The sequence below is a fragment of the Leucoraja erinacea genome, chromosome 21 (assembly GCF_028641065.1).
Source record: "Leucoraja erinacea ecotype New England chromosome 21, Leri_hhj_1, whole genome shotgun sequence".
In the NCBI taxonomy this organism is placed as follows: Eukaryota; Metazoa; Chordata; class Chondrichthyes; order Rajiformes; family Rajidae; genus Leucoraja; species Leucoraja erinaceus.
Window position 1 is genome coordinate 31,165,229 of NC_073397.1, and position 24,080 is coordinate 31,189,308.

At 40.3% G+C, this 24,080-nt stretch overlaps 1 protein-coding gene across 4 annotated transcripts in view; it reads left to right on the forward strand.

The window, feature by feature from the left end:
- Positions 1 to 24,080, forward strand: part of rtel1 (regulator of telomere elongation helicase 1) — a 78,021-nt gene that overhangs the window by 22,265 nt on the left and 31,676 nt on the right. For all 4 annotated transcript variants that reach the window (XM_055652514.1, XM_055652516.1, XM_055652517.1 and 1 more), the window contains 14 exons: positions 1,003 to 1,058; positions 1,694 to 1,768; positions 2,147 to 2,228; positions 6,282 to 6,414; positions 7,013 to 7,126; positions 7,623 to 7,663; positions 8,464 to 8,549; positions 9,221 to 9,298; positions 9,436 to 9,513; positions 11,090 to 11,236; positions 12,705 to 12,820; positions 13,838 to 13,961; positions 15,580 to 15,733; positions 20,517 to 20,704. In XM_055652514.1, coding sequence (XP_055508489.1) covers positions 1,003 to 1,058; positions 1,694 to 1,768; positions 2,147 to 2,228; positions 6,282 to 6,414; positions 7,013 to 7,126; positions 7,623 to 7,663; positions 8,464 to 8,549; positions 9,221 to 9,298; positions 9,436 to 9,513; positions 11,090 to 11,236; positions 12,705 to 12,820; positions 13,838 to 13,961; positions 15,580 to 15,733; positions 20,517 to 20,704 — 1,472 coding nt within the window. The remainder of the gene's footprint in view (positions 1 to 1,002; positions 1,059 to 1,693; positions 1,769 to 2,146; positions 2,229 to 6,281; positions 6,415 to 7,012; positions 7,127 to 7,622; positions 7,664 to 8,463; positions 8,550 to 9,220; positions 9,299 to 9,435; positions 9,514 to 11,089; positions 11,237 to 12,704; positions 12,821 to 13,837; positions 13,962 to 15,579; positions 15,734 to 20,516; positions 20,705 to 24,080) is intronic.

Below are 24,080 nucleotides of genomic sequence, written 5' to 3' on the forward strand. Positions count from 1 at the left end.
GTGTTTGATTGTCATAAGTCCCAACCAAAAAAATGAGATTCTTACTTACAGCAGCACAACAGAATATGTAAACATAGTACACTTGCATTGTTTAACCATTGGGGAGTGGGTGAAAGTAAGGAAGAGGGAATTAAGAAAGATTCTGATGGACACCACCCTATGCAATTCGATACAACTTTACATGTGCAATAATTCATTTATTGGGTGCGCAGAGGGTTTCCTTATAACTTTCTTCACAAAACATGAACCATTTATAAAGTATACAAAGAAAGTTTTGAAGTCTATACAATTAAATGAATATTTATAATGGTACTGTGTACATGTAAACTGGTGCTAAATATTTTAGCTGATAAGGTTCAGGGAAATGAACTGATAAATATATATAACCATATAACAATAACAGCACGGAAACAGGCCATCTCGGCCCTTCTAGTCCGTGCCGAACACTTACTTATGAACACTTATGAACATCTATTTACTTCACATGACACTAAAAAAGGAAGCTATCGGACCACTATGAATTATTTATATTAATTGTGTCATTTCTACAAGGACATCGTGTATAAACATTTGGTGGTAATCACCTAGATTGCATGAGGTGTCCTTATTAATACCCTTTATCCATGAATGTGCACATTATATTTTGAGTGTATTTTTCAACCAGTACATGATTTATTTTTTTACTTGGAAGAATAATGCTAAAGTAGAATTTCACAAAGTCTGCTGAAAACATCTGAAATCTGTTTTTGATATTAAAACCAGTAATTTTCCTCTTCACACCCTGTCCTCGCTGGGAAGTTAGCAAGAAATTTCATTTTAGTTTAGAAATATGGGCGCAGAAACAGGCCCATTCAGTCCACGCCAGCCAGCGAACCCCATACACTAATACTATCCTGCACACTAGGACAATCTACAATTTTTACTGAAGCCAATTAAGCTACAAACCTGTACAACATTGGAATATGAGATTAAAGCTATTTATTTATTTATTGATCATCTTAGATACTGGAATATTCACCAATACAAATGGATTGCAAAAAATAGCTGATATTCTGCAGGTAAGGAATATTTTTTGAAATATGATGCCATTTTTTTTTTTTAAATGCTATATTTTTACATCTCAGAAACTCAATAATGGGTCAAATGCAATACCAAGTTTAGAAGTAGTGCCTCAATCTGACAGTAACTAGAGCAAAACAAAACTGCAGATTCTGCAAATTTGAAATAAAGCAAAAAGTGCCCAGCAAACCTCACGGCATTCTTGAGAGAAACATAATTAATTTTTCAGATTATCAGAAGCAGAGGAATGAAAAATGAAGCATATTTTATCAACTCGAGTTTGTTCTGCCTCTCAGTTTAATTCCATTCCTCACTCGTTTCCATATAATCTGTTCTTTCACATGCCAGTTAACTCCCTCAGATTCTCCTATCGCTTGTCTACATTAGGGGTACCAACATCCTCCCCCTCAGCAATTCCTTGGGGTGTGGGAAGAAACATGAGCATCCAGGGAAAATCTTTGCGATCGCAGGGAGGACATCCAAACTCCACAGAGGCAGCGCTGTAAATCAGTGCCGGAATTGAGAGGCAGCAGCTCCACCTACTGCATTATTGTAGCTAGATAGCACAACGCTGCTGATAACACAATGTTTCTGTGATAAATTGGTGTTGCTGATAATGGGTCGTTCTTTTCAGATTGTTTTTTGCATAAATCCTCCTGAGGGTACTACTGCGGACACCATGGGTCAGAGTGCTGCCAAGCATTACAAGGTTATCTTTGAATTTTATTTTATTTTTCAATTGTATTCGTACAATGTTATTGCTCGACACAAATCATCATGACTTTTGTAAAATGTTTAGTTGCTTGGTTAGATTGTCAATTCGCTTATTCACATCATTAAGAGGTATATTGGAAATGTGCAGTGCAAGTTTACTCCGATTCTGAAAGGTTCATATGGTTATTACTGTATATTCCCTGCACATTCAGAACTATATATTCCATATGTATGTTTGCTACCTACTTAAATTGGAGGTAATATTTTACCATTTTTGTTGTTTTGTTATGAGTACAAAGTTGACTCAATGTTTTAATATCTGCCATTTCTATTTTGCTGCTGTACAAATAAATGTAGTTTTTAATTTTAATAGGTTCACATACACCCAGATAACAGTGGGAACAAGAAACAGCAGCGAACTGATTTATGGACTTCGTCAGTTACAAAAAAACAAGGTACAAATACTTTAGAAGACATGAGGGACTGCAAATGCTATAATTTGGAGGGGGAAAAAACAACCTGCTGGAGGAACTCAATAGACCAGGCAACATCCATGGGAAGAAATGGACAGTCAATTTTTCTGTTCAAAACCGTTCTTCTGGACCCTTAATTATGGATGTTTATCTTCAACCTGATGCCGGGTCTCGACCCGAAATGTCATCTGTCCATGTCCCTCCACGGATGCTGCCTGGTCCACTGAGTTCTTTCAGCAGATTGTTGCTGCAAATCTAATAGGAATAGTTCAACTATCAATGGAGCATAATATCAGTAAAAATGTAACAATTATTTAAACATGTTCTGTTTGTGGAGGGTCTAAATGTGAGCCGAGAAATTGCCATATTTCCCAAAATGCAACCAATGTCAGCACTTCAAAGGAAGCATTCTAAGAGATCCAGGAATATCTATATATTACTAAAACTCTCATCTTGTTTGTTTGGAAGTCTGTCTGTGAGTGAGGTCCTGAAATTATGCCAAAACGGTACACGATAGCGCTACATTTTTTTGCACCACCTTGCTCACAATTGTCCTGTGGTGTGTTTTCAACAAGTTCCGTTCAGATTGATGTTATATTTCACGTTATTGACATTTTAAACTTTTTTTTAAAAAGCGCACCCACTTGCCCTGTCCCTCCTGTCTTTAAATCTGAAAATATATCTAGTTTTCAAGTTTGAAATTTCATCTGGTCTATACAAATCGTCTTTTGGAAAGAAACAAATGAGAAAGGAAGGCGTGAGGTACTTGCAGGGCTATCTGGAAATATATGGTCGTAGGCCATGATGAAAGAGGGAGACTGAGCTGGGGAAAACCATGAAGCCTAGAAAAAAGCACTCTGGTACCGTCAGAATTGGCTGTGGAATGTTGGTGCTGTTGTAGAACTTTTGGTACTTAAAAAAAAAAATCCTGGCCCTGTGTAAAACAGATAAAAAATTAAGCATCATCGTAGAAGTGATTCAGTAAAGTTGCTGTAAAAGTCCTTTATGTGATTACAGAGATAAACTGATATATGTCTCATTGGATCCTGTGGGCTTCATGTTTTACACCGTGCTTAGTGTTTTTTATAATGCTCGATTGTAGAATTCATCAAAGATGTGAAGGTGTGTGTTGGGCTTGGAATTGTTTTTGGCAACCTATCATTGGTTTAGATTTAAGTGACTGCAGATATACTGAAAGATAACCTTGGTCAGATTGAGGTCACTGCTGTGGTGTGTTGTGGCCAGAGCAAGTTATTCAGTAAGTATGCAGTTTGTGATTGCACGTATTCGCTTGTATGAACAAATAAATCAAAACAACATTTATCTCAGAAATAAAATATTTGTGTTACTATTTATATTATGGATTGCACCAATAGGCCATTTTCACAATCTCCAAATTATCTGTCTGAGTTGTATTTCAAACAATGTAACTCTGATGAAAGGTTTTTATTTACCACAATTGACTAGAGCACTAAAAGTCTATAAACATCAATCTAAACATCAATATAAAATCTCAAACATTTGTGGGATAAAATAATGTTCGCACGAAACATGAGAAACTTGACTTCAGAGAGTGAATGAAACATCCGATTGGAAATTCTTGAAAGGAAATTGGATAAAAGAAGCGGAAGGTGATGAGAAAAGACCAAGTGTTCTGATAGATATACTGTTTATTAGGAGCATTTTAGTATGTATTTTATTCATTATTAATATGTATTGTAGCAAATGGCTATAGGACACTTATTATGCAGCTTCTGAATTTTACAGCAGAATTCTAATTTGAGTTTGAAATGATACATAGTTCATAGACGATCGGAAAGACTTTGTTACATGATAATAGAATTTTAGGGGGGAAAAAATCATAGTTCCCTTAATATGCTCTGTGAAATGTATATTTATAAATTAATCTTTAAAACAACATTTGAGTCAATTTAAAGCTACTTTGTTTATAGCATGTATAGATGCATGTTATGTTTTTTTTACGATAAATTCTGTATCCAGATTATATTGGGCATGTCATTCAAACTTTGCAAATTAATCATCGTTATCATTTTTCTTTGTTTTTATTCAAACAATGGTTCTATGGGTATCAATAGCAAGACCAGCAATTATTGCCAACCCTAACGACCCTTGGTCCTCCATCTTCTTGAACTTGTGCACTCTTGGTAGTCAAAGTACTGTCATGGGATTGTTGGGGAGCAACTGCAGTATTTAGGACTTGGGGTACAATAAACAGCAGTATCCTTGTGATAAAACAAACTGCAGATGCGGGTTTATACCAAAGATCGACACGCTTGATTTGACAAAGATTGAGTAACTCAGCAGGTCAGGTAGCATCTTTGGTAAAAATGGATTGGGACACTTCGGGTTGGGATTCTTATTAACTATCGTTGTGTCAGATTCTGTTTGAGTATATTCCTCAGTATTGTAATTGTAGAAAGGACATGTAAAAGCGACACAAAGAATTTATTGGTAGAAGTTAAAAATCTGTCATTTTGCTGCTCATGTATGTACCTCATAGAGTCATCCAGTGTGGAAACTGGCTCATTGGCTCAACTTGCCCACACCGACCAACATGTCCCATCTACAACTGTGCATCCTGCTGGTGTTTGACCTATATCCCTCTACACCTGTCCTATCCATGTGCATGTGATGGGAGCAGAATTTGGCCAATCGGCCCATCAAGTTTACTCCACCATTCAATCATAGCTGATCTATCTTTCCCTCACTGCCCCATTCTCCTGCCTTCTCCCCTGACACCCGAGCTAATCAAGACACTACCAATCTCTGCCTTCTAAAATATCCATTGACTTCCACAGCTTGTGGCAATGAATACCACAGATTTATCACACTCTAACCAAAGAAATTCCTCCTCATCTCCTTCCAAAAGGTACCCTGTGTGGACCTAGACTCTCCCACGAATGGAAACATCCTGTCCAGTTCCACTCTATCCATGTGCAGTGCCCTCCATGATGTTTGGGACAAAGACCAATCGTTTATTTATTTGCCTCTGTACTCCACGATTTGAGATTTGTAATAGAAAAAATCACATGTGGTTAAAGTGGCACATTGTCAGATCTGCCGGCGTGGCTGTGCGCATGTGCAGGGCGGCCAATGATGTGCTGGCTGTGATTGTGCGCATGTGCAGGGGAGGATGTGCAGGGCAGCCGAGGATGTGCTGCGCCTTAATTTAGTTGGAACCTTTAGTGTGCATGTGCAAGGCGGCTGGCCATGCCGGCGGATGAGGAGCGGCCGGAGAGCAGAGACCCAGCGGCCTGGACATGGATGGCGGGCGGAGAAGGAGAGTGACGGAGAGAGAGAGCGATAGAGAGGGGGGCCAAGCCGGGCAAAATGACACAGCTTTTAGGTTGCCCGGCGGGACTTTAGGTGACCATTGGCAACCGGGCAACCATTAATTTTGAACCTTGTAATGATGTTCCAAAGTTGATTTTGGTAAGTCTAAGGTTTAACTAATGCCTCTAACAGTTTTATTCTTGTTTCTCAGTCTCATAATGGCTTCTTTGTCTTTCATTGGCACAACTTTGGTCCTCATGTTGATAAACAGCAATAAAAGTTTCCAAAGGTGATGGAAAGACTGGAGGAAAGACTAGGTGCTGACAGCTCTCTTATACCTGCATTAAGGAGGCATTTAAACACACCTGAGCAATTACAAACACCTGTGAAACCATGTGTCCCAAGCATTATGGTGCCCTGAAATAGGGGACTATGTATAAACACAGCTGTAATTTCTACATAATGAAACCAAAATGTGTGAAAATGACCTTTATTAAAATCTGACAATGTGTTCTTTAACAACATGTGATTTAAAAGATATATATATATTACAAATCTCAAATTGTGTACAGAGGCAAATAAATAAATTATGGGTCTTTGTCCCAAACATTATGGAGGGCACTGTATGTCCAAATGTTTCTTAAATGTATATCGGATAGCATCTTTTTGAGATGTATTTAAATGTATTGCATTTACTCTTTAATTTTTTTTTTGGTATCTGGTTGTAAACCATTTTAACAGGAAAAACGTTAAGCTATTGGTGCTTCTCCCCTGGCTACAGTATGGCTGAGTTGGTTCGCCATGGTATTCGGTCCATCATCCTCACAAGTGGCACTCTTGCTCCGCTGTCCTCCTTCACATCAGAAATGCAAATGTGAGTCTGATTGCTGAAACGTGTAGAATCGCGTTGCTCAACTCCTGTCTCGTTTTTCACGTTACCACCTGAAAATAGTTTGCCATTTAAATGTATGAAATAAATTTAATTTTTTAAGTTTAGTGAGTCTAAATATTCAGCTTTTTTCAGAACTGTTTCAAAATGAAAGTAATTACGAGTCTGAGGAGTCAATGATTTATGCTCATGTTATAGGAGCAGTATTGGCTCATCAATTACATTTTATATTTAATTACATTTACCTATTTTGTGTTAAAAAATATGACCAATGCTTCGTAATATTAATTTGAAAGAATAATACTTGCTTACTTTATGTAGACCTTAATTGTAATACAAAATTAGACGTGCTCTCATTCTTTTAAATATACATCTGATGACTTCCAAAAGAAATCAGTTAGGAATAGTTTTTAATAGATGCTTTTTCATTGTAATGTAAGCAAATCTTGGAATAATATTGTCAATATTGATAATTAATGTCAAGTACTGCAAACTTGCAAATGTTAGGAAATGTATTCTTTGAACAAAAATACAAATGTGCAACGGTATTAAATTTGTATTAACGCTGCCATATATTTTCAAGTCCTTTCCCTGTAACTCTGGAAAATCCTCATGTAATTGATAAACATCAGATATGGATTGGGATTGTTCCAAAAGGCCCTGATGGAGTACAGTTGAGCTCTGCGTACAACAATAGGTAGGAAACAAATCCATTAATATCATAACAAATAAAATATTGTTGGAATTTACTTGACAGGCGGCTATATTGATTTTCAAACTAAATCCGTTTGACATGTGCTTGCACAATGTCTCAGTGACTAAGGTTCTTTTCCAGACTGGATAGTCAGAAAATTCACATTCCTTGCTATGATTCGTAAGAGGTGGTTGTTACTGATTTGTGATGGCAACAGAACCAACATTTTGAATTAAATCTGGAATCCTAAGTGATGAATATATGTTCATAGAACAGAAACAAGCCTGTCAGCCCACAATTTGAGATTCTGTGTTAATTTAATTGTTTTTCTGCGTTCATCCGAGCACCAACACTGATTCCTTTTACAGTAGTTAGTTGGTTTGGGGTATTTGTGATGGAGAACACTCAAATATAAAATGCATTGGCATATAATGATGATTGCATATAATACATTTTATGGCTCTTAGTAATGGGCATTCTTCTCCCTCTCCCCGTGCAGATTTACACCCGAGTACATGTCTTCCCTAGGAAAAACAATGGGTAAGTAGTAATTTTATTTTTTTGTTATGGAGTGCAGAGAAGGTTCACCAGACTGATTCCTGGGATGTCAGGACTGTCTTATGAAGAAAGACTGGAGAGACTTGGTTTATACTCTCTAGAATTTAGGAGATTGAGAGGGGATCTTATAGAAACCTACAAAATTCTTAAGGGGTTGGACAGGCTAGATGCAGGAAGATTGTTCCCGATGTTGGGGAAGTCCAGGACAAGGGGTCACAGCTTAAGGATAAGGGGGAAATCCTTTAGAACCGAGATGAGGAGAACTTTTTTCACACAGAGAGTGGTGAATCTCTGGAACTCTCTGCCACAGAGGGTAGTTGAGGCAAGTTCATTGGCTATATTTAAGAGGGAGTTAGATGTGGCCCTTGTGGCCAGGGGGATCAGAGGGTATGGAGAGAAGGCAGGTACGGGATACTGAGTTGGATGATCAGCCATGATCATATTGAATGGCGGTGCAGGCTCGAAGGGCCGAATGGCCTACTCCTGCACCTAATTTCTATGTTTCTATGTTATACATTCCTAATTGTTCTTTCAGCATTTCGGAGGGAAGTTAAGATTCAAGTGCATTTGCGATTCTCGAGTCGCAGGTTGGCCAGACTGATTGAGGACAGGTTTCCTTAATTGATGATCTCTTGAACAACACTGATTTTTACAAGCGTTTCATAAGACCATAAGAAACAGAAACTGAATTAGACCATTCTGCCCATCAAGTAGGAAGCATTAAGTAACTTTCAAAAGCATGTATTTCATGCAATGTTTTTTGTTCCATGTTTCACTACTAGTAAACCTGTGCAGAGTGGTGCCAAATGGTTTGTTGGTGTTCTTCCCATCATATCCAGTCATGGAAAAAAGCCTACAGTATTGGAAGGTTAGTGATTTTCTTTCATTGCGTTTTATTTTGTTTTAGAGCTGACGAATGGAAAGGTTTTTTTTCCTGCGTAAGTTAACTGTTTATGGATTAATTGGGCTGTATTATTTTGCATGTTTTTTGTTTGTCCCGTTTGAGCAGTTTTCTGAAGAAAAATATCCTGGTAGCTGGGTTACTATTGCAGAAAAGAAGCTGGGGAAGAAGCTAACACATTCAGCTTGTATAATAATTTTAAAAGTATATATTTTAGTCTTTTATGTAATTTCTTTCAGAATATGTTCAACAAGGTTCCTGCCCATTGGCTTGGAGAGTTTGTGGCACTTATTTTAATCTACCCCGTACATCATTCTGTTATCAGGTTATGTGACAGAGTTCGTTTTCACATTAAGAGACCCTGGTTCGATACCGACTACGGATGTTGTCTGCACCAGAGTTTGTTCCTTCTCATTGTGACCTGCGTGGGCTTTCTCCAGGTGCTCCGGTTTTCTCCCACACTCCAAAGAGATACAGATTTGTAGGCGAATTGGCTTGGTAAAATTGTAAATTGTTCCCAGTGTGTGTAGGTCGGTGTTTGTGTGCGGGGATCGCTGATCGGTGCGGACTCGTTGGGCCAAGGGGCCTGTTTCCACGCTGTATCTCTCTGAACTAAACTAAACTTTTCTGTCTAACAGGAAGAGGGAATTTCCAGCAGAATAGAGGAGATCAAGCCTATCTTTGTGGAAGTCAAAGGCAAAGGATTATTTACAGAGGTTTGATTAATTATATTTAATTTTCTCTAGCTAATTAACTAACTTTCTGTGTTTCCATTAAATTAATGACAAACTAAATTATCTGATCATTTGATATTCATTATATTTGATTCTTGTTGATGACAAATGTGTTTCAGGTTATGGATGCGTACTATGATAAAGTAAATAATCCACAATCAAATGGCGCATGTTTCTGTGCAGTCTGTAGAGGAAAGGTGAGTGAGCCAGATTCATTGGCAACTGTACAGTCTGTCAAGTTACATCCTCATTGGCCAAGTAAATTTTAGATTTAGCATTTATTATATAAAAATGTACACGTTAATAATAAAAGATCATTTGTTTGTTCACTTGACGTTAATTTTTAGAATACGAGGAGCAGGAATCGGCCTCTCAGCACTTCATGGCTGCTCCACTGTTCAACAAGATCATGGCTGATCCTCTCTTTCAAACATCTTTTATTAGCTCTTTCCCCATATCCATTACATTTGCATGTATTCAATGACTGAGCCTCCATTACCCTTTGCAGGAGAGAATTCCTAAGATCTGTCAACCTTTTGGGGAAAACAATCTCTTCATTTCAGCCTACCCATTACATTAAGACTGTGAAGCCAAGTTCTAGATTCCATATTAAGGGTAAATATTATCTCTGTGTACATTGTTGAGCACTTAAAGAATGTCATACTGATGGCACCTCTCATACTCGGCTCCAAAGAATAGAGACCTAACCTACTCTGCATCTCCTTTACTGACAGACCAACCATCCCAGGATACAGTCAGGTAAATCTTTATTGCACACCCATCACTGCAAGTTTTTTTCCTCCTTAATGTGGAGCCTATAATCCTCGGGTGTAGTCTCAACAAGGCCCTATACAAGATCACCTCAGTCTGAAGAGATCCTGACACGAAATGTAATCTATCCATGTTCTCCAGAGATGCTGCCTGATGCACTGAAGCTACATCAGCACATTATGCCCTTTTGTGCAAACCAGCATCTGCAGCTTCTTGTTCCGACATTTCTCCTATTTAATTGTCACTTTTATCAAATCCTCTTGTTTTTGGTAATTATGGAATATATTTGTTCACGTTGACTTCACTGGCTAAAGATGGCCTCGGCATACACAATTAATGAGCAACAATCGCAACTATATACTATAGCTTGTTACTGTTTCTATATTATCCTACAACACATTGCAGTTGTCAAGAGGAAAAGGGAAAACCATCTCCAAAAAATAGGTTGGCTAATCAAAGAAGTATGTTCTGGGGTGGCTATCAAAGAGGTAGAGATAATTAGCAAAGTGTAGGAACTTGCATGAGTAATTGAAAGTAATCTAATCCAAGGTCCAGAAAAGCCTTACATGATTTGAGCAAAAATGTATCCAGTAACAATAAAATGTAGCTGCAAGGAACGGCAGATGTTGGTTTACCAAAAAAATCTACACAATGTTGGAGTAGCAGTGGGTCAGGCTACAAAAAAAGACCCACAGTGCTGGGATAATTCCAATATCAAGTGTATTGATAATAATAATAATAATAATAATAATAAGCCCAATAATAATGTAATTGTGCAAAATTTAGAAGTTGTATGTAGGTAAAAGTAAATAATGTAAGAAGTAGATTATTCTCCCATCTCATTGTACATAGATCTCATGTCAAAATGGTGGGATATAATCATCTCATTCTCCTGAATTATTTGAATACATTTAATTACAATTCATCCGCACTTATTGAGAAATTTGCTTGCCATTTAAAATTTTCTCTTACTGTCTCTATTATTACATTTGCGTTTTGCAGGCCAGCGAAGGCTTGGATTTTGCTGATATGAATGGACGGGGTGTGATTGTCACTGGTTTGCCATTTCCTCCACGAATGGATCCCAGAATAATACTAAAGATGCAATTCCTTGATGAAATGAGAAGAAAATGTATTGGAAATGTTAAGGTACAGCGGCCACTACTCAACGCAATGCCCAGTGTAGTAATACTTTATCCATAACAGATTTGCCTTCATAAATAATTATTTTCTTTTGGCAAAGTTATGCACTATTCAGCATTGATGATAATTGATTGGAGTAAATATATCTATAAAAATGTGCACTTTATATCATTGCTTGAAAATAATTCATTAAAAATAGTCAGTGTTGTATGATTGCTGCAAAATGAGCAGTGCTTTAGGTCAGATTGGACATGCTTTATGATGTAGCCCTTCTTGCTAAACCAGTTAATAATTGCCAGGAGTTCCCCTCCCACCTTTCTTGCTCTTCGGTTCCTTATCTTCCAACCTACCTCATCACAGACCGTGCACTTTTTTTCTGTAACTATAACACTACAATGCTGTAGCACTATATTCTGCAGTCTGGTATTTGTCTGTTTGCTCTACTGATCGTATTTGTGCTGGGCTTGATTGGACGTGTGTATAGGATGATTAGACTGCAAACCAAGCTTTTTCACTGCATCTCGGTACAAGTGCCAATAATGAACCAGGTCAATATCGTCTCACATTTTATTTATTAAAGTGAATGCATCCAGCTGTTGGTTGGAATCCGCTGTACTGGTCTAATAACATTTTCATCATAATAATAATAATAAACTTTATTACAGACTCAAGGTCCAGACAAGGGGCAACATTACATTAAAAATGCATTGCATATTAAATATCATAAAATACATATAAAATCGTGGTATAAAAACATCATAATTGATATATTTAAAAAAAAACCACAATGCATAAGTTAAAAATCCAGATTAAAAGAATGATACAACGAGACAACGATACCGGTGTCTCCACAGCTGGGATTCGTAGCGTGTAGTGCTAACCCTTATGTTTGACAAGGCCACAATAGGCACAATTTTTAGTCATTTTTCCTGCAAATGAATTAATACATGTGATGTCTTAGGATAGCTTCTAAAGTACTGACTCCTGCAGCCACAAACGTATTACTGTCACTACACCATCTAGGTTGCCTTAGCAGTGTTCTCATGGCATCGTTATATGCCACCTTTAGTCTCTGCATACTTGTCTTTCCATAGTTCGACCACAGGTGCGCAGTGTAGAGTGGTGTGCAGTATGCTCTAAATAACGACACCTTCACCACATCTGCACACGCACCAAATTTATGCAAGAGAATAAGAAAGCAACATGAAAAATAAAGAGCACTTCTCAAATACATTAAACTGCACGTGGAGAGGATCTAAATTTCTGTCTCAATGGGAGCAACTCTCTTTAATGTCGCAGGGTATTAATTTGTTTTTTTTAGTTAATATGTTTTTTAGGTCAATAAAGGCATTTAATTACTTTTATTTCATATATCAGTTTGTCATTGTTATCTATGGTTATATTAACATATGATATTACATATTATTATGTTATTCCAAAATTAGTATTTTCTTCCTGCAATTTTGTTTTTAAGTATTTATCTGGACAAGAATGGTATAGGCAGCAAGCTTCGCGAGCTGTCAATCAAGCTATTGGAAGGGTAATTCGTCACCGAAATGACTACGGAGCCATTTTTCTGTGTGATCATAGGTGCGTAAATAAGTAAATTGTGACATATTACAACAATATGCAATGCCTGAATTGTCGTAAGTGATGGAGCAGAATTAGGCCATTTGGCCCATCAAGTCTACTCTGCCATTCAATCGTGGCTATTTATTTATTTCTTCCCCCCCCCCCAAAAACCCCATTCTCCTGCCTCCTCCCCATAACCCTTGAGACCTGTACTAATCAAGAATCTATCTATCCCTGCCTTAAAAATGCCCATTGACGACCTCCACAGCCTTCTGTGGCAAAGAATTCCACAGATTCACCATTCCACAGATTGTCAAAACATTATTCCAAATGTAACCTTTCTATAAAATTTTATTTTACTTTTTAAAATCTTAATACATAGAAACTAAACATATAATACACCATTCAAACAGGAAAAATAAATTGGAAATAATATGTCAGCTTATTCTTAATCGAATAAGGGAAATTAACTACATGCCAAATTAGATGAAAATCTTTATTCCACCACATGAGGGCATACAGTGATTATTAATACGATATGACTTTACATTTCAATTTCACTCCAGACTTTCATTCGCTAAAATAAAATGTTTAATCGAGCTAAATATTCTGGGCCTTACCCTTTATCACTCCTTTACAGACTTGGATCTTTTTGCATCTTTGTTTTTGCATGTTTCACTAAAATAAGGTTATTCCTGAAACTATTTATAATTGCCCACCCACTGTGAGTCAATTCTTATAGTCATAATAATATTACGGTAAGTAACCTTTGCTGTGGAGCAAGATTAAAGTTGAGTAACCTGGTCCAATGAGTTTGATGAGACTGATGTTGAACGGAAACTGATCCATTAAGTACACATTTCACAACTGTTGCAGTTTCTGTTTTATTTTTGGCATGGAAGTTTAATCTTGTTAGTTAAATAGTGGGTCAAAACTACAGTCGTAATTAAGTGTCGGCCAGATTTTAATTTCCCAAAATTAATTTACAATTTCTTATCTACTTCATTTTAGTTTGTCTTTTGTCTCTCTTTTTAGATTTACAGGCACTGAAGCGAAATCACAGTTGCCGTCATGGTTACAGCCACATGTTAAAGTGTATGATAACTTTGGACACATTATTCGAGATGTATCGCAGTTTTTTCGAGTTGCTCAAAAAGTTGTAAGTATACAATATTTGAATTGAACCTACAAAATCCTGTGCCCTCTTATACACGCTGGAGTTCAGAAGATTGAGGGGGGATCTTATAGAAACTCACAAAACTCTTAAGGTGTTGGACAGGCTAGATGCAGGAAGATTATTCCCTATGCTGGGGAAGTCCAGAACTAGGGGTCACAGTTTAAGGATAAGAGGGAAGTCTTTTAGGACAGAGATGAGATAATCATTTTTTACACAGAGTGGTGAATCTGTGGAATTCTCTGCTACAGAAGGTAGTTGAGGCCAGTTCATTGGCTATATTTAAGAGGGAGTTAGATGTGGCCCTTGTGGCTAAAGGGATCAGGGGGTATGGAGAGAAGGTAGGGATGGGATACCGAGTTGGATGATCAGCCATGATCATATCGAATGGTGGTGCAGGCTCGAAGGGCCGAATGGCCTACTCCTGCACCTATTTTCTATGTTTCTATAAGAAGTAAAGTTAGGACAGCAGTTAAAAGGTGAATTTTTGGGGAAACTGCATGGTATTCCTGAAATCATCATCCCACTACAATAGTTAATACATTATGTATTTGCAAAAATTATACTAAAATTGGTTCATCTTTTCTATCTTTTCGAGCGTAATGTTTTACTTTCCCACTGTGCATTATAACTTTTTTTTTTACTGTGAGTTTGCTGTACTCCTTAGGCAAGACCAATCTTAGGCTAGGCGACTCGTTTCACTCGACACGTGCTTGGTCCGCAAAGACATGCTGGGTCTCCCGGTTGCTGACCATTCTAACTCCCCTTCCCATACTGACCTTTCTGTCCTGGGTCACCTCAATTGTCAGAGTGACACTGACACCACACCCAAACTGGGTGAACAGCACCTCGTATTTTGTTTGGGTTGGACTACTGAATTCTTCAATTTCAGGTAACAGCCCATTATCCCTTTCTTCCCCTTCCCCATCACTGCCCCACCTGGATTCACAATCATTTCTCCCTTCCTCCTCCCCTTGTCTCCTAACAATTGTATTCCTTTTTCTGGCTTCAGTATTTGAACTTCATTTGTCACACTATTTCATTTCTCACACTATTTGTGTCTTTTTATCTCTAGCCTTTGTCCAGCCATCTACCTATGAAAGCCCTCCATCACCTGTATCCACCCATCACTTGCTAGTCTTTGTCCTGCCTCCACCTCTACCAGCTTTCTTACCCCACTACAAACAGTCTGAAGAATGGTCCCAATCTGAATCATCACCTATCCATGTTCACCAGAGATGCTGCTTGACCCGCTGAGTTACTCCCAGCACTTTGTGTGTTTTTATAAACCAGCATCTTCAGTTTCTTGTGTCTCCGTTAGTTTTTTAAAGCTGTTTCAAGTCCTTTTATAAAATAAAAACAATGAATGTAGTGCAAGCCAGATCAAAGCTGAACAATCCTTGACATCTACCTGAACATGTTTGAGGAAGTAAATTTGTTAATTAACAAAAAGTTTAATTCATTTTTGTATTGATGGAGTTTTGGTTTTTAAGAATGTGATTTTTCTAGGCAAATTACAGGTTGTAAGATGAAAGGATTGTTTGCATGACCATTAACATGGAGGTTTATTACTGGAATAATGATATTTCTATTGCACAAATAGATGCCTCCACCAAAACCAAAGTTGGTGCCTTGCAGTGCCCAATCCTCAGAAGTCAATTCTGCTGCGTCGTCTTTTTTTACTGCTCCTGGGCCAGTGCTGAAGAAAGCAAAAACATTAGATTCTCATGTGCCAAGCCTCAAAAGAAAGCGTGCTGGTATAGTATGATTGTTACCGTAAATGGAATTGAGAATATCAGTGACATGTCTCTGTCAGAAATCTCTATGTAGTCATGGTTACCAATAAATAAATACAAAAAGTAAAATTTAAATCTTTTTTTAAAGTAAAAATAATGGGCCCAGAAATTCTGCTGTGTAGTGTTTTGTATATTGTGCAACTGAATATTACCATAAATTTGATTAGATGTTTCGTGCATTCCCAGAAAAGTGCTGGGGATTCCGCATGTATCTGATACAGCTTCTCATCTTGGTTACCAGATTCGCATTGCCAGGCAGCATGTCATGCAAATTTTAATACCACTTGCACAAAAGCACGTTATAATGTCACTTGGATGTGGGAAGAATATTTCCAGTAATGGGACTCTCTAGAACCAGAACACACATTCTCAGAATAAGTGGAAGGGAAATGACGAAGTATTATTTTAGCCAGAGGGTGTTGAATCGGTGGAATTGTTTGCCGCAGACGGTTGTGGAAACTAAGATATCAGATATTTTTGAAGTGGAGACTTAAGGGCTTGTCCCACTTGGCTGTCTTTCTGCGATCTGCTAGCGTATGGGTAGCGCCGGGACGGGCGCTTGGAGTGGTGTGGAGTGGCGTGGAGGAGTGTGGACTTAGTCCTGCACGAAATCTTTGCGCGCCGCCGGCCAAAGTGGGACAGGCTCAAGACCCTGGTGCGAATCAACGTCTCGCCTCCAACAGCAGCAGAAGCAGGCAAACGATCGCCGAGCTGGGCCTGGGGCTCACGGCCGTTGCGGATCCAGATCGGGACCATCACGCGTAATTAGCGTGCCAAGGACACATTAGTGGGACAGGGGCTTAAATGTCACTTCCACAAAACGACATATAATGCAAATTTTAATGTAATTGGCATATTGAAGGGTAGAAGCTTTACATTTGGTCAGATGAAAGTGTTCACTGGTTGTACTTGCTATCATTGATTCTTGAGTGCAGATTTTCAACAGTGAGGTTTGCTGCTACCTTGACCTTTGCTGTATCCAGAGTTATACAGCAAAGAACAGCCCCGTCCGCCCAACTTGCCCATGCCGATCAAGATGCCCCATCTACACTAGTCCACTGTTCCACCTTTGGCCCATATCCTCTTTTTCCTATCCATATACTTGTCCAAATGTCTTTTAACTATTATTATAGTACCTGCCTCAACTACCTCCTCTGGCAGCTGGTTCCATATATCCACCATCCTCTATTTGATTATCCTCTATGTAAGCTTTGAGTTTCTCGATATACATCCGTTAAATACCAGCCGCTTAGTCTACACTCGGTGTACAGCAAATTGCTGAGAACGTGCAATCAAATGTTACTTATTCACCAATAGCCTACCCGCAGATGCCCAGTTTCGCTTTTGCTCGGACCACTTCGCTTCGGACTTCTTCATCGCCTCGATCCAAATATGTACCAATGAGTTGCATCTCTGTTGTGAATTGAAAGTGTCCGCTCTTGACACCAACGCAGAATTTGATTGAGTGTGACATCAAGGACCCCTGGTAAATCTGAAGTCATTGGACTCCAGGGGAAAGCACGCCAGTGGTTGGTTTCATACTTCATACAATAGAAGATGGGTTTGCTTGTTGCAAGTCAATAACTCTAGCCCTAGGATAGAGTAAGTTCTAGGAGTAGAATTAGACCATTCGGCCCATCAAGTCTACTCTGCCATTCAATCATGGCTGGTCTATCTTTCCCTCTCAACCCCATTCTTCTGCCTTTGCCCCATAACCCCTGACACCATTACGAATCAACTACATCACTGCAGGAGTTCCTCAGAGCAGAGTATCTTCAACGATCTTCATCACTGACTTTCCTTCCACCACAAGAACAGCAGTGAGGGTGTTAATAGACAATAGGTGCAGGAGTAGGCCATTCGACGCTTTGAGCCAGCACCGCCGTTCAATGTGATCATTGCTGATCATTCCCAATCAGTACCCTTCTCCTGCCTTCTCTCCATATCCCCTGAATCTGCTATCTTTAAGAGCCTTATCCAGCTCTCTCTTGAAAGTATCCAGGGAACCAACCAGATAATTCCACAGACTCGCACCTCTCTGTGAGAAAAAGTGTTCCCTCGTCTCCGTTCTAAATGGCTTACCCCTTATACTTAAACTGTGGCCCCTGGTTCTGGACTCCCCCAACATCGGGAACATGTTTCCTGCCCCTGGCGTGTCCAAACCCTTAACAATCTTATATGTTTCAATAAGATCCCCTCTCATCCTTCTAAACTCCAGAGTGTACAGGCCCAGCCGCTCCACTCTCTCAGCATATGACAGTCGCCCCATTCTCTCAGCATATAGAAACATAGAAAATAGGTGCAGGAGTAGGCCCTTCGAGCCTGCACCGCCATTCAATATGATCATGGCATCCAACTCGGTATCCTGTACCTGCCTTCTCTACATACCCCGTGATCCCTTTAGCCACAAGGGCCACATCTAACTTCCTCTTAAATATAGCCAATGAACTGGCCTCAGCTATCTTCTGTGGCAGAGAATTCCACAGATTCACCACTCTCTGTGTAAAAAATGATTTTCTCATCTCGGTCCTAAAAGACTTTCCCCTTACCCTTAAACTGTGACCCCTTGTTCTGGACTTCCCCAACATCGGGAATAATCTTCCTGCATGTAGCCTGTCCAACCCCTTAAGAATTTTGTAAGTTTCTATAAGATCCCCCCTCAATCTTCTAAATTCTAGCGAGTACAAGTCGAGTCTATCCCGTCTTTCTTCATATGAAAGTCCTGCCATCCCAGGAATCAGTCTGGTGAACCTTCCATGTATTCCCTCTATGGCAAGAATGTCTTTCCTCAGATTAGGAGACCAAATCTGTACGCAATACTCCAGGTGTGGTCTCCCCAAGACCCCGTACAACTGCAGTAGAACCTCCCTGCTCTTATACTCAAATCCTTTTGCTATGAATGCTAACATACCATTCGTTTTCTTCACTGCCTGTTGCACCTGCATGCCTACTTTCAATGACTGGTCTCGTTGCATCTCCCCTTTTCCAAATCGGCCACCATTCAGATGATAGTCTACTTTCCTGTTTTTGCCACCAAAGTGGATAACCTCACATTAATCCACATTATACTGCATCTGCCATGCATTTGCCCAATCACCCAACCTATCCAAGTCACCTTGCAGCCTCCTAGCATCCTCCTCGCAGCTAACACTGTCCCCCAGCTTCGTGTCATCTGCACACTTGGAGATGTTGCATTCAATTCCCTCATCCAGATCATTAATATATATTGTAAATAGCTGGGGTCCCAGCACTGAGCCTTGCGGTACCCCACTAGTCACTGCCTGCCATTCTGAAAAGGACCCGTTTACTCCTACTCTTTGCTTCCTTGCCAGCCAGTTCTCTATCCACATCAATACTGAACCCCCAATACCGTGTGCTTTAAGTTTGCATACTAATCTCTTATGTGGGACCTTGTCGAAAGCCTTCTGAAAGTCCAGATATAACACATCCACTGGTTCTCCCTTATCCACTCTACTAGTTACATCCTCGAAAAATTCTATAAGATTCGTCAGACATGATTTACCTTTCATAAATCCATGCTGACTTTGTCCAGTGAATTCACCACTTTCCAAATGTGCTGCTATCCCATCTTTAATAACTGACTCTAGCATTTACCCCACTACCGATGTTAGACTAGCTGGTCTGTAATTCCCCGTTTTCTCTCTCTCCCTTTTTTTTTTCAGTGTTCACTGATATTGCAGTTCAATTCAATTCCCACCTTGTCAACAAATGAAGCAGTCCCTCTTTGCAGACCCTGAGACTAAATAACATTCAATCGGGAACTAAAGATTGGCAAGTAACATTCATGCAGCAGAGGTGTCAAGGCAATCGCAGTCCGAGTGAATTCTAACCAACTTTACTGGATTTCCATTGATGTTGCCATAACGTTTTCCCCACCATCAATATTTGAATAGTCTTCAACAAAAAAATCAATTCAACAGCAAAATAAGCAACATGGCTACAATAACAGATTAGAGATCAAATATCCTCTGTGGTTTGGCACAGTTCCTGATATCCTGAAGCGTTTCCACCTACGAAGGGACACAAGGTGGCAGTGTGATGAAACACTGTCACCATGCCTAAAGCTCGCTGTCATTGAGAACAAAGCAGCTTGCTTTATCAATATCCCATTGTCCACCATAAACATTTATCCCTTGCGTTACTGATATACAATGGCCATTGTGTATGACGCCTACAAAATGGACACCAGTTTCTCTTCTAGGTTTCTGCAGAAACACCTCCCAAACCCAAAACCTCTACAGCCACCGAGAGCAAGGGTAGCTGGTGCATGGGGATACCACACAACTATGTTATCTCCCAATTCAAACATGGGTGGCACCTTGGAAATTATCTGCCAATCTTTATTGTCATCGGGTCTAAAGCCTGGAACTCGCTACTCAACAGCACCATAGGAGAACGTTCATTTGAACGAAACTGGCCATCACCTACTCAAGAAGATTTGGGGATGGGCAATAAATGCTGGCCTTGTTAGTGATACGCAGATCCAAAACATATGTCCAGCATAGCATTTGGAGGGCCTGTTGAATTGTGTTTTTCTGTTCCAAGAGTGCGATATAAAAATTTTGCATTGTTTTGAAGCATATCCATTTACAGTTGGGTTCTGATAATTAAGCTATTCATCTATGTATTTTTAAGTTGAGGTGAACAGCCGTCTTCATCTCTAAAATGGAAATGCAATTATATTTCGAAAATAAATTACTGTAACATTTTTTTTGTTATACAGGCGAGCCTGCTGGGGAAGATTTGTTTTGTTGTACAGATGAGCCTTCTGGGAAAGATGGTATGGCTAAGCTCTGCATTGAATATGAAAAAGTCTCTAAAAGCACAAGAAAGAAGCCTGTGAGTCTCCTTGATGCTTTAGAACACAGTGAGCTCAAACCCAATGAAGGGAAGTCCCAGTGTGAGAAAAAGGTAGGATGTTTCATCATGAAATGTCATTGCAACGCCATCTGCACTTTAGCACCACATGAACAGCATTTTATCAGGATGCATCACAGCTGGGTTTGGGAACAGCTCTATCCAAGACCGCAAGAAATTGTAGAGAACTGTGAACGTAGCCCACACTGTCATACAAACTAACTTCCCTTCCATTGATAGACCTACTGATTTACTCCAGCTGTTTGTGTCTATCTCCCTTCCATTGACTCCGTTTATACCTCCCACTGCCTCGCCAAGGCCAGCAGCATAATCAAGAACGAGTCGCACCCTGGCCACTCCCTCTTCTCCCCTCTCCCATCGAGCAAAAGGTGTGAAAATGTACACCTCCAGATTCAGGGGCAGTTTCTTCCCAGCTGTTATCAGTCCACTGAGCCATCCTGTCATAACTAGAGAGCAGTCCTGAACTGCTATCCACTTCATTTGGAGACCCTCAGACTATCGTTGATCGGTCTTTACTGGCTTTTCTAGCATTGATGGTTATTCCTTAAGGATCTTTGCGATGTGAATGGCTCGATTGTAATTATGTATTGTCTTTCCGCTGACTGGTTAGCACGCAACAAAAGCTTGTCACTGTACCTCGGTACACTTAAGATTAAACTATGCTAACCTACCTCTTGCTGAACTTTTCCAAAGATGTCAAACTCTTCCTGAAATATTACATTAATTGCCTCTTTACTCTGAACCATTAGCACAGTTTCCTTTTCTCTGAAGCTGCTGCTTATTAGTCTGATGGACACTTGGAAGAGATCGCACCATTTTCTTCTGAATATTTGGGGTTACCAATGCAACTGTCTGTTCCTCTCGCTGTTTAACTTCGGAGGTGAAGGGTCTCGAATCAAAATGTCCACTGTCCATTTCCACCTGCAGATGCTGCCTGACTCACTGGGTTTCTCCAGCAGTTTGTTTTTTGCTTATTACAACGACAGTAACCCATCACTTAATTGGCCTCTGTAAATTGCCCCTCGTGTGCAGGGAATAGATAAGAAAGTGGGATAACATGACTTTGACTGAATAGGTGATGGTTAGCATGGACTCAGTGAGCTGTGCCTGTTCCCATGCTGTATCACTAAACTACACAGTAATCTTTTTCTCTTCACCCAGTCACCTTTCTCTCTTCATCCTATTACATGTCATCAAAGTTAACATAGTATATTTTGAAATGCATTCCATTTTGAAAGAGAAATAGTGTCGCAAATCAAATAGAACATTTTGTGGCGTAATTTGGGACGTAAACAGTGACCTAACGCTGACCATTTAGATTACGAAATACAACTTAAAAAAACATCAGTTGGATTTGTGACATACTACTTCCCATTCCCAATGTTGTTCAACTTAATCATAGGTCATTTGGATTTTCAAAAGACACATCAAAGATTAAAGTATACGATTAAGGTTCTTGGGTGCATTAATATTAATTTGCTGTATATAAACTCTTCCATGTCAGTCCCTCAGGCTGATTTAATTATGCTCCAATTCTTGAGTTCTGAGGTAGTTGATAAGACTCATGTAGTAACTGCAGATTCTTGTGTTGGTGGGGCAGAAAGTGGGTGAGATGGTGAATTCTTGCTACTGCTTACATGAGGCTCATGGACTCTGGGTTTTCAATTTATGCCCAAATGATACCCTACTTCATTGGCCTTGAATGATGACCTCTTTAAATTGCCTTAACTTTAAAGTTTATTTGCTGAGAAAACTTTGGAAATATCCTTGAACCTTTATTTGACCGCCAAGTCCGATGGAGCTCTGAATAGAGTGTTTATTTTCGTGGCTGGTGTTGGGCCCGTGAACATCATGGCCACTCCCTGGAGAACTACCTGGATGGAACTTGGTCTTTGTGGCTGGGCGTGTTGACTTGGAAGACGGCACTGTGTTTTAGTTTACTTAACCTTCCAGTGGATGAGGAGGATTGTGCAGAACCCTTGGAAATCACTGATTGAGCAGAGTCAACATCGTAAGATAAAATCAGAAAATGATGGTAATACTCAAGAGGTCAAACAGCATCTATGGGAAGAGAACCACTGTTAGTATTGAAGAGTTAACATTGTTTTGTGAAAGAGCAATGTTGTTTCTCAAACCTGGTCGGAGTTTTGTTTGCTGTGGGAGTAAACCAAGTGGATTTGTATTTTCAGATGACATTCAGTAACATGACACCTAAAAGGTGTAACATTGAGCCTATTGGGTGATGGCCTTAATACCACAATGTTGGTGATAACTTTGTAGTGCCTGCAGTAAGTAGTTGAAATCTCAATAGGGTAAATGAGGACAGGAATCATTGTGGACTGGTAGGCCATGAATGCTGTGCTAAGTTTGAGGTCTTGACCTTCAAACATCTTTTTTCTCAGTTGACCAAAGGTTGAGCTGACGAATGACGCGTGTCAATAATATCTGCCTGCGCCAGACGGTGGTGGTGGTGGAGTGGTCCAAATAAGCACGTTCGGTATTCCGAAAAATGCAAGGAATTATGGGATTTGTCCAAGGTCACTCGCGATAAACACCCCCGGCAACCGTGTCGCCGCATGATTACAGACCCGTGCCCCATCCGCAGCCAGGATCGAACAAGCGCCACTGGACCGTCTGTCTGTCCTTCCTCACAGAGTATCCCATCCATGCCTGGGGGTGGCCATAGACACCAGGGGCGACAGCCCTGGACCGACGGGAAACCGGCCTGCTACAGTGGAAGGCCCAGGCCCACAGCCAGCGTGGAGAAGAAGCCCCAACTCCGCCCGTCCCGCAGGGCCAAACAACAGCCTCAAACCGACGTAACATCGGCCCGCGGCAGCCCAGGCCTATAGCCAGCATGACGAAGAAGCGCCAACTCCGCCCGTTCCGCCGGGCCAACCGACAGTCCTGGCCCGACGGGACACCGGCCAGCCTCAGTGAAGGCCAGCCTCAGCCTTACAGCAGGCGCGGAGAAGAAGCATTAACTCCACGGTGGGACAGGCAGAGTCAAGCCAGAGCCAGCGCCTCCACTCTGCGCCGGCTGCAAGCCCGGGCCTCCTCTGCAACGGGCCGGCGCCCCGCCAGTCCAGTGCTACCCCGGACATCCCTGGCACCCCCAGGCAGGGACGGGACACGAGGTTGGGGACGAGGACGGCCCAGCAGCAACTCAACAGCGCCTGCAGCGCCAGAGGCCTGTGCCCGAATCCCAACCACGGACAAAACACTGGCCCGCACCCATGCAGCAGCATAGTCGCTGAGAATGTTTATCGCGATTGACCCATGGCCTGGGCATGCGCAGTCAGAATACCGAACTCTTTTATCATCCAGTAGTAGGAAGGCGAAAGGTCTCGACACAAAATTGGTGGTAAAACGATGAAGATTTGTCTGTCATGAAAAATGTTTTTGACTT